This window comes from Lolium perenne, chromosome 3, assembly GCF_019359855.2.
Source record: "Lolium perenne isolate Kyuss_39 chromosome 3, Kyuss_2.0, whole genome shotgun sequence".
Taxonomy (NCBI): domain Eukaryota; kingdom Viridiplantae; phylum Streptophyta; class Magnoliopsida; order Poales; family Poaceae; genus Lolium; species Lolium perenne.
In genome coordinates, this window is record NC_067246.2 from 11,859,475 (window position 1) to 11,873,844 (window position 14,370).

Genomic DNA, 14,370 nt, shown 5'->3' on the forward strand with positions numbered 1-14,370 from the left:
TTTATTGCTTCATACGCTATGTGTTGTTCTTGGACGTCTTTATTTTTGTTTTTAGTTTAGTTTTGTTTTGTTTGCTGTAGGATATGTTGGATCCTGGCACATTTGTTTTGGAGAAAGACCCGCTCCGTTTTAATTGCATAGAACGCTCTAGTTTTCACTGTTATTGTTTTGCGAGTGTTCTAGTTTTCTGGTACTGCGTTTATCTCTTGTTCTTTCACTTGAATTTTGTTCAGAGCTCGTTAGTATTCTTTATTTATGTATGATTATCTATCTGGTCCATAATGTATTTCATCTCTGAGAGCTATTTCAAATAAGTTGATTGGTGTTGGATACGAGTAAAATGTTTCATGACTATGGTGATGCAAAAGGAAGCTTGTCTAGACTGTGGCATAAACTTTGGCATGTCATGTTGGATGTTATTCTTGTCATGTGCTTAGTATTTATTGTTGTAGCATGACTTGTTTCAAATGGCTGAGAGTGCATAATGTGTCATTGAAAGAATCATGTGTTGTTTCTATCATAAAAGCATAATATTGTGATATTCTCCTTTGATGCTTTATTGGGTTGACTTGGCACATGCTTATACCATGTTATGAATATAACCAGTCAACTAAAGCCTCTATGATCATTTAGTTTTTGACTTGTAATATCACTTTATGCTTTTATTGATATTGTTTTGTCGCTATGCATGATTATGGCCATTATTGCTCTGTTAGTTGGTCGCTCCCAGTCTTTTGCTAGCCTTCACCTGTACTGAGTATGAACTCTACTCGTGCATCCAACCACCAATAACTAAAGTTTGTCAATTGTGTCCACCATATCTACCTATTAGCATTATTGCTATTCAAAGTATAATCATCATGTTTTTATTTATCTTCCAAATTAAATTTTGGCATGAGAAAATTAGTCAGTAAAGCTCTCACGAACTTGATGGCACATTTAATTTCTTGCACTTAATAAATTTGATCATTGTGCCTATCTTATGAAGTTTATATGTTTGCAAATTGCAAGTTGGGAGTTAGTATAACCATGCTTTCACGGGGAACAGTTTCGACATTGCACTTATATTTAGTTGATGTCATGCTCTTTTGTTTATGGATGCCTAGCGGTGCGAAATAAAATGGAAACTTGTAAGTCCATGGAGTTTGTATATGAGTTAGAGAAACGCCTGGACCGCTAATCTAAGCCATGCATCATTCATGGTGGAAATTTACAGCGAACCATAGTTAGCATTCTATGAAGCATTTTCAATAAAAAGCTATACCCATAGTAAATAAAAGATTGCTGAGATGCTCATTGTCTGTTTGTCTTGTCATTTTGGCATCGGATTGCTCCTACAAGAGTACCTCTATATCATCGGGCAAGAGGTACCCCGTTGGCGGTTCTCAATGATACATGTATACTTAGAATGACAAGAACTTATTTGGGACCTAAGTTGAGTAGCATGAGGTTTAGGTACTTGTATTCAAGGGGCATGAGATTTTCAACTTGTGATTTGCAGCCATATAGCTCATTTTTGATTCACATTAACTTTAGCCATTCAAGATGCTTATGATAGGGGCAATGAGAGCTCAAAGCTAATAAGTACCATACTTTTTGGAAGGTTTATAAAACTTGTTTATCTTGCTTACTCTGCAAAGAGTCTCTCTTTTACTTTTATGTTGAGTCTTCATCTTCTTCTTTATGCACCAATTAAGAGAGCATAGTTGTCATTCTTAGTGCAATGTGCATAGTCCCAAAAATATTATTGATTGATTCATGATTGTGCTATTGCGCGCTTGTTCTGAAATTACTTGTATCTAGTCACCCTTTGAAATTTAAAGGTGTCCTAGCATTTATGTTTTGCTACTTCATAAAGGACATGTTGAGTACCACTTTGTTATGTTTATTCTATGCTCATAAACAAACAGTTGCTTTCAATGCACTATTATTCATGATCATTTGTTTGAGTTACTCTTCATGTTATAACATAGTTGCTAAGTTCTGTTGTTAGAATTGTATCTATCATGCCTATGTTTAGAGTACTTAGATCCCAGCTCACAATGCTTTACAATGCTTGATCAGGATTGTGTTGGCTGCATGTCACCTACAAAATTATTTTTTTATCACTTACTTACTCGAGGACGAGCAGGAGTTAAGCTTGGGATGATTGCTACGTCTCAAACGTATCTATAATTTTTGATGCTCCATGCTTGTTTTACACCAATTCATATATGTTTTGCTCATATTTCGTCGCACTTTTATGCATTTTCCGGCACTAACCTATTAACAAGATACCATAGTGCCAGTTCCCTGTTTTCTGCTGTTTTTGTATTTCAGAAAAGTTGTACAGGAAAAATTCTCGGAATTGGACGAAACAAAAGCCGAAGTCAATATTTTACCGTAATGAAGACATAGTCTAGAGGGGAGTCGAAGGGGGGCAGCAGGGCGGCCACACCTGCCCTAGGCGTGGCCTGGCCCTAGCCCGCACCTAGGGGTGGTGTGGGCCACCCTGGCCTCCACCGACATCGCCCCTCCGCCTATTTATTCACGATCTCGGGAAAACCCTGAATACCCGAGCCTCCATCCACGAAAAGTTCCGTCGCGGCCGCCATCACAGAACCCATCTCGGGGGGTTCTGAAGCTCTTCCCGGCACCCTGCCGGAGGGGGAAATCATCGCCGAAGGCATCTACATCGCCATGCCCGCCTCCGAAGTGATGCGTGAGTAGTTCATCCCTGGACTATGGGTCCATAGCAGTAGCTAGATGGTTTTCTTCTCCAATTTGTGCTTCATGTTTAGATCTTGTCAGCTGCCCTACATGATCAAGATCATCCTTATGTAATCCTACATGTTGTGTTTGCTGGGATCCGATGAATATTGTATACTATGTTGAGGTCGATTATATATTCATGTCATATGTTATTTGTGATCTTGCATGCTCTCCGTTGCTAGTAGATACTCTGGCCAAGTAGATGCTTGTGACTCTAAGAGGGGGTATTTATGCTCGATAGTAGGTTCATGCCTCTAAGATTGTAGATGTGCTGTTGCTACTAGGGAGAAAACAACAATGTTTTATCCAATGGTAATTCTATTGTTTACTTTACACACATTGCTTAATGCGGTAATCTGTTGCTTGCAACTTAATACTGAAAGGGGTTCAGACGATAACCGTAAGGTGGATTATTAGTCATAGACGCAGTTGGATTACGGTCTATGTATTATGTTGTAATGCCCAAACAAATCTCATAGTAATCATCTTGTCATGTATGGTCGATATTCTGTCAATTGCCCAGCTGTAATTTGTTCACCCACCATGCTATTTATCTTTATGTAGAGACACCTCTAGTGTACTGTGGACCCCGGTCCTTTCCTTTACATAGATAAATTCAACCACTGCAATCCTGCTCTGTTACTTACTGCAAAGCTATGTTCTCTTTAATTACTGCAAACATCTCCTTCCACTCGATGCGTTTAATCCTTTGTTTTCAGCAAAACCGGTGAGATTGACAACCTCACTGTAAGTTGGGGCAAAGTACTTTGGTTGTGTTGTGTGCAGGTTCCACGTTGTTGCTGACGCCGGTAGTGTGCCCTGCCACTAGTCAGCTAGCAACACCTTCAGAAGTCACGCCTTTCTCCTACTGGTCGATTAAACCTTGGATTCTTACTGAGGGAAAACTTGCTACTGTGCTCATCATACCATCCTCTTGGGGTTCCCCAACAGTGTGAAGTCAGCGTTATGATAAGCACCATCAGGCATGGCGAAGTAGATGCCTCCGGCGATGATTTCCCCCTCCGGCAGGGTGCCGGGAAGAGCCTCATAACCCTCCCGAGCTAGGGTCTGCAATGGCGGCCGCGATGGAACTTTTCGTGGATGGAGGCTCGGGTGTTCAGGATTTTCCCGAGATCATGAATAAATAGGCGGAGGGGCGATGTCAGTGGAGGCCAGGGTGGCCCACACCACCCCTAGGTGCGGGCCAGGGCCAGGCCGCGCCTAGGGCTGGCGTGCCCGCCCTGCTGCCCCCCTTCAACTCCCCTCTGGACTCTGTCTTCGTTACGGAAAAATATTGACTTCGGCTTTTGTTTCGTCCAATTCTGAGAATATTTCATGTACAACTTTTCTGAAATACAAAACAGCAAAAAACAGGGAACTGGCACTCTGGCATCTTGTTAATAGTTAGTGCCGGAAAATGTATAAAAGTGCAACAAAGTATGAGCAAAACATATATAAATTGGTGTAAAACAAGCATGGAGCTTCAAAAATTATAGATACGTTTGAGACGTATCAGGGCCCACACCACCCCTTGGCGCAGGCCACACCCAGGCCGCGCCATGGGGTGGTCTGGCCGCCCTGTGGCGCCTCTTCGACCCCCCTCTGGACTCTGTCTTCGTTACGGTAAAATATTGACTTCGGCTTTTGTTTCGTTCAATTCCGAGAATATTTCCTGTACAACTTTTCTGAAATACAAAACAGTAGAAAATAGGGAACTGGCACTGTGGCATCTTTTTAATAGGTTAGTGCCGAAAAATGTATAAAAGTGCAACGAAGTGTAAGTAAAACATATATAAATTGGTGTAAAACAAGCATATAGCATCAAAAATTATAGATATGTTTGCAACGTACCATCCACCTGCGAGCGTACACCATCAAGGAGGTACGCCTGGCATTGCGACCCTTTGTCCCCCCTCGTCGCTCTTGACACCAACAGTTCACCGAAAGCTCATATCAGCCTAGCTTGGTGATAATCAGGCTCTCATGCAAATGATTTTGTGGTAACACAAATTATGCATAAATTATCTTCAATACTCTGTCCCAGAAATGCTAAGTCAAAGAAGACACAAGAATCGACTCATACACCTTAAATCATAAATTTAGACAGGCCAAAGAACATATCACCCAGAAAGAGAGACACACTGTGTGAGCATTTTAGGCATGTTTTCAAAGATATTAGTATTAACAACCGACTTTTAATAATCTTGAAATTTGCACTGACTACCCATTTTCAGGGGTATTCAAAATGAGAATTTGGTAAAGCTTATGTGGGCATAGTAACATGATTGGCATTAACACATTATCTGATCATTTGAAGAATGTTTCAAAAATGCAAATATTGAAAATATAATTTTAATCTTCAACTTTCACTAACTACTCATATCAGGAGAAATATGTATGGAGAATTAGCAAACTCGTGTGGTAGAAAGAATCAACATGATGTGGGCATTACCCTTCGGGTACCCAACATTAGTCTACCTCCTCCGGCCTAACTAGGGGCCCATGACGATTGCCCAATAGCCAAGGTGGGCCTATACGTTGGTTCCCGCGAAGGAGACCTACTCGAAGAATGATTCCTGACGAACAAGGTAGGAAGACACCGTACAAGGAAAGACTAGATTAAATCTCATTGTAACCTAGTCGCGTCCGGACAGAACTCTCGGTACCTGGCCTGCTATATAAAGTCCAGGAGAGGGCCTGTCGAGACACAACCTCAATACGTAGATTCACCACAAGTTAGAGCTAGAACCCTAGAATCCTTGCCTCCCGGCGAGACAACCACCTCAGCTTATCGGCTACCCGATTGTAACCCGATATATTCGATAATCAAGATCAGACAAGTAGGAAGTAAGGGGTTTTACCTCATCGAGGGCCCCGAACCTGGGTAAATCTCTCTCCCTGTTTGTTTGGTATCCGATGTCTCGTGCTAGCCTGCAGGATTCCATCAACCCTAAGCCCCTCATGGTGGGCATTGCCGGGGAGCACCCTCGTCAATTGGCGCCGTCTGTGGGAACCCTGCTGGCACAAGGCACTTCATCGGCAGCTCCAATCATGTCGGCTGCGTTTTCGCCAACTTCATCGACTCCAACATCCTCAAGCTCAAGGAATCCGGTTCACTGCGGATCGTTCGAGTTTACTCCACGCAACGACGTGTCGCGTTCGGCTCCTTCAGAGTTACGCCGCAGCATGGACACAACGTTCGGCAGCGTCCACTTCATCATCGACTCCGGGGGTTTCCATCGACTCCCGGGCTTAGTCACGCTTGGCTTGGAGAGGACTACAACTCCACCCACGATCGCCGTTCCACCACTAGCCACGGTAGATCCGCCATATTCATTCAGCAACAACAACGAAAGAATCCAAAGGAATTCTAGTAGCATCTGGAGCAGGCAGGAGCGCCAGAAGAGGAGAAGAGATCTTCACTATGAGGCAATTGACCGTGCTGCAAGCCGTCCTTATCAGTATGGCGATCAGGACGAAGGATGTTACAATGAGCGATTAACTAGAAGTCGTAGCCGACAAGTTCGCCTCCCTCGGACGCCTCACCCGCCAGCTGCAGAACAACTCGTTGCCCCATGTTACTTGCATACTTATATCGACCCAAAGGAGAACATCGAGAAGGCATCGCATCTGCTCAAGGATTGTCGACAGTTCCTTGATATTCAGAAGTTGTGTGAGGAATTAAGATCTAACTCAGAAGCAATGGCGCACCCGATAAAAGAGGGTACAACTTCCTATGCTCAATCACAGGAACATCAATACGTGCCAGCCGAAGTTTACCCCGTATCTCGAGGGCATGTGAACATGATTCACAAAGCCATCATTTCAAAAAGAGAATCCAAGAAGTGTTCGTGGGAGATAAAACTTGCAGAGGTGGCCATGGCAAGTGTACCCGAATATATCGACTGGTCAGATCAAAGCATCATGTTTAGCAGGGCAGATCATCCGACAGCCGTACCAAGGCCTGGTCACGATGCCCTAGTACTTGAAGCACAAATCGGAGGATACAACATGAGCAAGGTGTTCATGGATGGAGGAAGTGGTCTAAACCTCCTGTTTGCAAGCACAATGAAGGCGATGGGTATAACAGTCGATATGTTAAAGGAATCTGACACTGGTTTCCACGACATCATCCCGACCCGACCCGCATATCCACTTGGCAAAATCTCGTTTGACGTCATCTTTGATACACCCGACAATTTCAGGAAGGAAAGGCTTGAGTTTGAGGTAGTAGATTGGGAATCACAGTACCACGCCATCCTCGGCCGACCAACATTTGCCAAGTTCATGGCAGTTCCTCATTATGCGTACTTAAAACTCAAGATGCCAGGCAATAACGGGACTACAATAACTGTTCATGGAAGTTTTTCTCGTTCCGATAATTGTGACAAGGATTTCCAGAAGATCGCCTCCAAATTCGGAGTTAGGGAAGAGCTCAATGCACTAGACGTACTCACCGACCATACGCAGCCACCTGCCGATAATCGGAATACAAAGTCCGACGAGTTTGACGCCGCCAAAGAAGCAAAGAAGCATCAAGTGCATCCCTCTGATCCAAAGAAGACGATTATCGTCGTCACTGAAGCTCCACTAAAGAATATACTCACCAATCCAGATGCCACATGTCGGGTATCTCAGTGGGGCCATCGAGTTAGTGCCACATGATATATATCTCCTATGTCAATCGAACATCTATCAAATCCCAGGTCCACCCAGACTTCTTTGTCGATTGGATTCAGTCACAAACTCCGGCTGCACCCGATATGTCGGGTTCATGGACCATGTACTTTGATGGTTCCAAGCGAAGCACGGGCGCAGGAGCAGGAGTGGTGTTAATTTCACCACAAGGCGACAAGATGAAGTACGTGCTAAGGATGAACCTCTCGCTGCCGACAAACAATGAAGCAGAATACGAGGCATTATTGCACGGCATGCGTATGGCCAAAGTGTCGTGGTATTGTCACGGCATATGCCATGGGATGGCTAAAGTCGGTGGTTCCGGCCTTTGGCCTGCGGTGGCTTCTGGATGCAGGTATGAGCACGAGCGACACAAGCGACGTACCCAGGTTCGGGGCCCTCGTATGGAGGTAACACCCCTACTCCTGCTCTAGAGTGTATATGATGTATGACAGTACAATGGTGCTGCTTGAGCTGTATCCGGCTGGGAAGAGGGCTCGAGGTAGACGATGACCTCTCTCCCGAGCGGTGCTAAGTGTGAAGCGAGAATGAATCGATCTCCCTGCGCAAGGGGGTGGTAGTCCGGCTTATATAGTGCCCGGATCTTTACAAAGAGGTCCCTACAGCCTATGGCGCCGGTTCCGCCGGCTCCGGCTCCTTCGCGCCTTCCCGAGGCGCTGTGTCGCCCGGCTGTCGGCCCTATAGTGTCCTTCCTGTCGCGCCTGGCAGGGACAGGACGAGCTGAGCGACGTGGCATAGGCGAATCTAGCTAGCGACCGTAGCTTGCGGCCACTAGCTAGCGCCGCCCGTAGCCTCCGGCGCCCGGAGAAGCCGGGCCATGATGGCCTTTCCAGGGGCGGGTCACTGTTGCTCTACAGTGCCCCCCGATCTGTGGGATTTGATGTCCTTGGTGGACTTTTCGGACCCGGATGACCTTTCCGGAGCCTTCTCCTGCAAGGATCACCAGCTCTGAGCCGGTCAAGGGAAAGTCGGGCCAAGCCGGGCATGACGTGTAGAAGCCGGCCTTGACCATGGACAGCCGGCCATGGTCAAGCCAGCGTTGACCTGGCCCCAGCCGGCCCACAAGGCGGCCGGCCACGGCTCCAGCCGACTGCTCCTCAGCCGGCCTTCGCCGCGGGCCAGCCGGCCCTGAGCCAACTGTTCCCAGTCTTTTGCCATACCCAGGGTCTTCCCCCCGACATTAGCCCCTGAAGCTGGCGAGGCCCTGCATAGAGAAGGGCCTTGGCAGGTTTTTCCTGGCCGTTAGTTGTTGATCTCATGGATCTTGCTGAAAAGCAGTTGAAGGGGCAGGCTAGCAGTTTCCTCCGGCCGGCTGCACCCTTTCCGGCTTGCATCGTCCGGCTGTTCTCGAGCCGGATGGCGATTCGGTTTTGCAAATTCTCTTCGCGTAAGTGTCGTTGACTTCTCCAGCTCGATGGAGTAGGCGCCGGCTGGTGTCGAAGCGACGTGGCTGGCTCGGGCCTGGCCGCTCCGAATTCAGCGCTGCATCGGGGCGCGGGCCGTGACTTGACCGGCTTTGGCTAGATTCTCTGGGCCCAGCCCAATGTGTAGTCACATCGCTGCCGGCCCGGGATCTTCTGCGGCCAGGGCTGACGTGGCCTCCAGAAAAGCCGCCGGCTCAGAACAGTTACCGGTAACGTATGGAGTTAGTGGGGATCGTGGGCGCAGTTAATCCCACGTCGCCGCCCACGACCCCCAGTCGCCGGCCGCTATCAATAGGGGCATGGGGAGGCACCGAGGCGCCCAGTGCTCACTTGTTCTTCTTCCTTGCTCTCCTCCGCGCGCTGCTCTCTCTCCTTCTTCCTTCGCTCCTCCGCGCAGCGCACGGCTCCACCGGCGAGCTCTGGCGAAGGCTCGCACCCGGACACGGCGGAGCTGTCTCCTCGACTCCCCGCCGCCGCGCAGCTGTTTCGGCGCCACGGGAGGTCGTCCTTCCACGCCGCGCGCTTCTTCGCCGCCCTCTACGCCGTCGTCCTCTTCGTCATCAACCACGGAGGAGATGGCGCACCCGAGCGGCTTGTGGGAAGGCTCCACCACCACCGTCGACGAGGTGCAGCGCCTCCGCCGAACTCATCGCATCCCGCCGGGGATGTCGGTGCGGGTGCCCGGCGAGGAAACCGTGCCGGTGACGCAGCCCGGCGAGGGCGTGGTCTTCACTGCGCACTTCGACCGCGGGTTCGGGCTGCCGGCGAGCCCGTTCTTCCGCAGGTTCCTGGAGTTCTTCGGGCTCCAGCCGCACCACCTTCCGGCGAACACGTTCGTCACCCTCTCGTGCTTCGTCGCCTTCTGCGAGGGCTACGCCGGCTTGTGGCCGGACGTCGACTTCTGGAGTCGGCTCTTTTTCATCAAGGGGCAGACCACCGAAGGCTAGCTGCGCGCCTGCGGGGTTGCCTCTCTTTACCCCCGCCCGGGGACGCCCTTCCCGAAGATCCCTAAGGTGGACTCGGTGAAGAAGTGGCAAACGACGTTGTTCTATGTGAGGAATGACAATCCGGCTTCCGACCGCCTCAACCTGCCGCCGTTCACGCTGGCGCCGCCCACGAAGAATAAGTGGGGCTACTGCCACCGGCCGACTGACCAGGCGGCCGAGGTCAACCAGCTGATGGACTTCCTGCGGACATGCGTCACGCAGGACCGGCTGACGGCTGCCGACCCCCTCTGCACCTGTTACCACCAGATTTTAACCACGCCAGGAGGTGGGCCGTGATTGAGATGGGCTTGGAGATTATGCACGGGAAATATTCATGAATCGGCCTCGTACAAAGGGTTTGGGCTAGATTGCCCGTGTATCTGTAAATTATAGTAAGTTACGTGTTGGTTAGGATTAAAAGATAGAGTTTAGCTCGTACACGGTTGGGATTATTCCCGAATTAGACAGTCTACGGACTATAAATATGTATCTAGGGTTATTGAGAAAGGAAGACGATCACGTTCACAACAAACACAATCTAGGCGCATCGCCACCCCTTGTTTCGAGGGTTTTCTTCCGGGTAAGCGCCATGCTGCCCAGATCGCATCTTGCGATCTGGGCAGTATCAGTTTATTCGTTATTTTGTGTCGCTCGTACTGAAGCCTTGTTGATGGCGAGCAACACTGTTATCATAGATTTGTTGGGGCTAACATTGATACTCTTTCGATATTTGCTTAGTTATGTTATCCCTACATATCTAGCTGCCTTTACACCTGTCCTAAGGTGTAAAGGCAGCAACTTGCTTGATCTTTATTCAGTAGATTTGATCTGTTATAGTTGTTCCTTGTTCTTCAAGGAATTGGCTTGATATCCGCATGATTAGGCCTTGCAAACGGATTGAATGATCCAGCAGTGCGTAAGGTATAGTTTGCCGATCCTAGAGGAGATGTTCCGAGAATCGACTCTATGTTGGTTTTTAGGCCTTTTCTAGGGTTAGTTTTCTGTTGTCTTTCGCATCTGCCAGGCTCAATTACGTGTAGGATGCTCCAGTTATGCGGTGAAAACCCTAGACTGTCGTAGGTCGATTTGGCTTGATTTTGATAAAGCAAGACCCCCATGTTATCGTAGATCTATTGCGGATCATGGGATAATCGGCTCCTTGAGCCGATTCACAGGGAAACCTGAGAGCCGATCGAGGCTCGAATTTAATGTTTACGTGTCTACCATGCAGGAGAATAATCGAAGCAATCCATCACCTTCCTGACCAGGTATAGGTCAGGTGGCACGCCCTCGCAACAGCCGGGACGTGTGCCGGAGCTTTGCGGGCCGTCGCCCGAGGGACCAGGGCCCACACGCAGTCCTGGGAGCCTCCCGGCTCTTCGTGTTGCTCGTCGCTGCCCGCCGGTGGGTTTTGGCAGGCAACACATTCTGGCACGCCCGGTGGGACCTTCTACAGCAACGGCGTCGACCTCTGCAGCTGTGATGGCGGAGACACCAATCACGTACGAAGAACTGCCTGAGGAGCACAAGAAGAAATATGATGAGATCAAAGCTGTCTTCGAAGCCGATCTCATCGGCTCTTTTGAGAGGACCCGTAAACATGGCATTCGTTGGAAAGGGTTCTCGCCTGAAGGCGTTCTCGATGAAGTGGATCTGTCTATCCCTTCGGAAGACCGTACTAGAGCTCTGCGCCAGGAAGTTAATTACATGGTGGCTCATTCGCTACACCGCCATTCTGAGAGCCTGGTAAACGCTTTCGAGCGTGTTGCGGTTCGTGTGGTTCAGGAGATCATGAAGCATCAGTACTCTCCGTCAGGGCCTGCCCTAGGGACTCACCAAGGAGAGATACCGTTCCAGACCAGACCACAGCTGCCCTTCGCGTTTGCAGCTCCAGAACCGCCAGGTTCGCCGGCATATGTTGTCTACAAGATCGGAGGCGATCCTAGCGATTACCAGTTCCTTCAGGAGCCGCCTAAGGAAATCCCACACGGATACATGTGCACATACGTGCCTGACTGCAATAACTTGGCGCGCACGAATCAGATGGCAGCAGGAGGGATATCTGGAGCGGACGCTGATAAACAGGCATGGCTAGCTAAATATGCCACCGGAACGAGTCATGAAAGCTCAGTTCCTGCAGCTAATACCATGGAACAGATCAGTACAATCTTGAGAGACCAGTTCGGCCTTTTGCCAAAGAGGAGAATGGTCGGCTATTCCAAGCCATATCCCAACGAGTACGATTTGATTCCACTACCGCCCAAATATCGGCTCCCTGAGTTCTCAAAGTTCAATGGATCAGAAGGGTCTAGCTCGATTGAGCATGTGAGCCGATATTTGGCACAGTTGGGCATGATTTCAGCGTCAGACCCATTACGTGTGAGGTTCTTTGCGCAGTCTCTCACAGGACCAGCTTTCGGGTGGTACACCTCGTTGCCACCAGATTCAGTCCGGACGTGGAAGCAGCTGGAAGAGCAATTTCATATCCAGTATCACTCAGAAGCTACTGAGGCTGGCATTGCCGATCTGGCTCAGGTGCGGCAGAAGCGTGGAGAAACGGTGGCGGAATACATCCAGCGTTTCAGAACTGTCAGGAACCGATGTTATTCGGCTCGCTTAACTGAGAAAGAAGCAGTCGATCTGGCGGCATTGGGCCTCGCCACGCCGATCAAGGATCTGGCTTTCCAAGTGGAGTACAATTCACTGGCACACATGGCTCAGAAATTAACACTGTACGAGCAGCGCCACCCAGAATTGTACCAAGACAAGTTCAGGCGCCCGGTAGGCCTGGTCGAGACAGAAGAAGCAGGAAACTCTGCAGAAGACCAGGAAGTAGCCGTGGCTGAATGGGCTCGGGGGGCAGATCCCATGACCTGCAAGTGGGTGAAACAACAAGGGCCAGCAAATGGGTTCGACTTCGATGTGAGCAAAGCCGAGCAAATATTTGACTTACTGCTCAAAGAGAAGCGGCTGACGCTACCAGAAGGACATAAATTCCCTACGGCGCAAGAGTTGAACGGGAGACCGTACTGCAAGTGGCATCATTCGTTCACCCACATCACTAATGACTGTAAAGAGCTGCGTCGGCAGATACAAACGGCGATAGAACAAGGCCGTTTGATCTTCGGTCAGTTTGCTATGAAGGTGGACACACAACCGTTTCCTGGTGTTAACATGGTGGAGCACCATCTACCCACAAGGCGTCAGCTGGATTTCTCACTCGGTGTTAACATGGCAGGGCCTGTATACCACCATAGCGGGTATGAGAAAGAAAGCGGTCAACCCCGCGGTAAGGAAAAGGAGGAGGCCGGCCCACGCGACCGGCCCCGATACGATGATAGGCGGTACGTCACCGAGGAACAAGTGAGAAACGTGCGGTATCAACGGCCGCTCTCCGAGCATCTCCTTAACAAATATGAGCGCCAGTACGATCGCCGCCGGCGGTACGATATAGACGACGAGAGGTACCGTCAGTCTGACGTAGACAATGGAAAATATCGTCGGTATGGCAGAGACGACGAAGGGTATGAGCGTCGCGCTAAGGGAAAGTCGAGAGAGCAGGACGATATGGACAGACACTGGGATTGTCCTTTCTTTAAGCACTGCTGGGATTCAGGTATGAGCCGATTGCCTACAATCGATAACTGCCCGGAATGTAGACGGCAGAAGGAAGACACGGGTGAAGTCTCAGTGTTCAAACGTCTAGGGCCTCTCCCACCTCAGAACAGACGAGCTGAGTCATCTCGAGAGGAAGATTTCGAGGAATCAGAAGAAGAAGATGAAGAAGAAGATAGATACCACAGGCCAAGGTGGTGTCCTGATGGACTCAGTCATTCCCAAAAACGTAGGGTTCAACGGCTACGTAGCTTGGAGGAAGCCGAGGCGCAATACCTGCACACACTGAGGAAGGCACGGCCCGATCTGGCCGTAAAAATTCAACAAACCTTGGACACGGAGATGCGTCCCCAGAAGAAAGAATGGCGCCCTAAACAGATAAAAGCCGATGCGAAGTCATCGGCTGGCACGAATATGGTGTTCGTTCTTCCATCGGAGTTTTGTGCTCCAAGAGTCGACGGAGCACCAGTGGCACAGTTGGACTGCGGCCCGCGGCCAGTCATCTTTGAAAAGCCACGAGACAAGAGCTACAAACATTTGAAGGCCCTGTACCTAAGAGGTTATATCAACGGGCAGCCTGTCAGCAAGATGTTGGTTGACACGGGGGCAGCAGTTAACATAATGCCATACTCCATGCTGCGGCGTTTGGGACGCTCTAATGCCGATCTGATCAAAACCAACGTCACACTCAGCGACTTCAATGGCCAAGCATCAGAAACGCAAGGCGTTCTGAGCGTGGATCTAACCGTGGGCCGAAAGACCATCCCTACATCATTCTTCATCGTCGATAGCAAAAGCACCTACGCTGTCCTGCTAGGGAGGGATTGGATTCACGCCAATTGTTGCATTCCATCCACAATGCACCAATGCCTGATACAGTGGGATGGAGACGAAGT

At 49.3% G+C, this 14,370-nt stretch overlaps 1 protein-coding gene across 1 annotated transcript; it reads left to right on the forward strand.

The window, feature by feature from the left end:
* Positions 1–6,762: 6,762 nt before the first annotated feature.
* LOC127325791 (uncharacterized) lies at positions 6,763–7,416 on the forward strand. The gene has a single exon (XM_051352612.1). The coding sequence runs from the start codon at positions 6,763–6,765 to the stop codon at positions 7,414–7,416; it is 654 nt and encodes a 217-aa protein (XP_051208572.1).
* Positions 7,417–14,370: the final 6,954 nt, after the last annotated feature.

Bases quoted from the DNA above. Each gene is read 5' to 3' on its own strand.
- LOC127325791 (XM_051352612.1), top strand. From the start codon at position 6,763: ATGAGCAAGGTGTTCATGGATGGAGGAAGTGGTCTAAACCTCCTGTTT.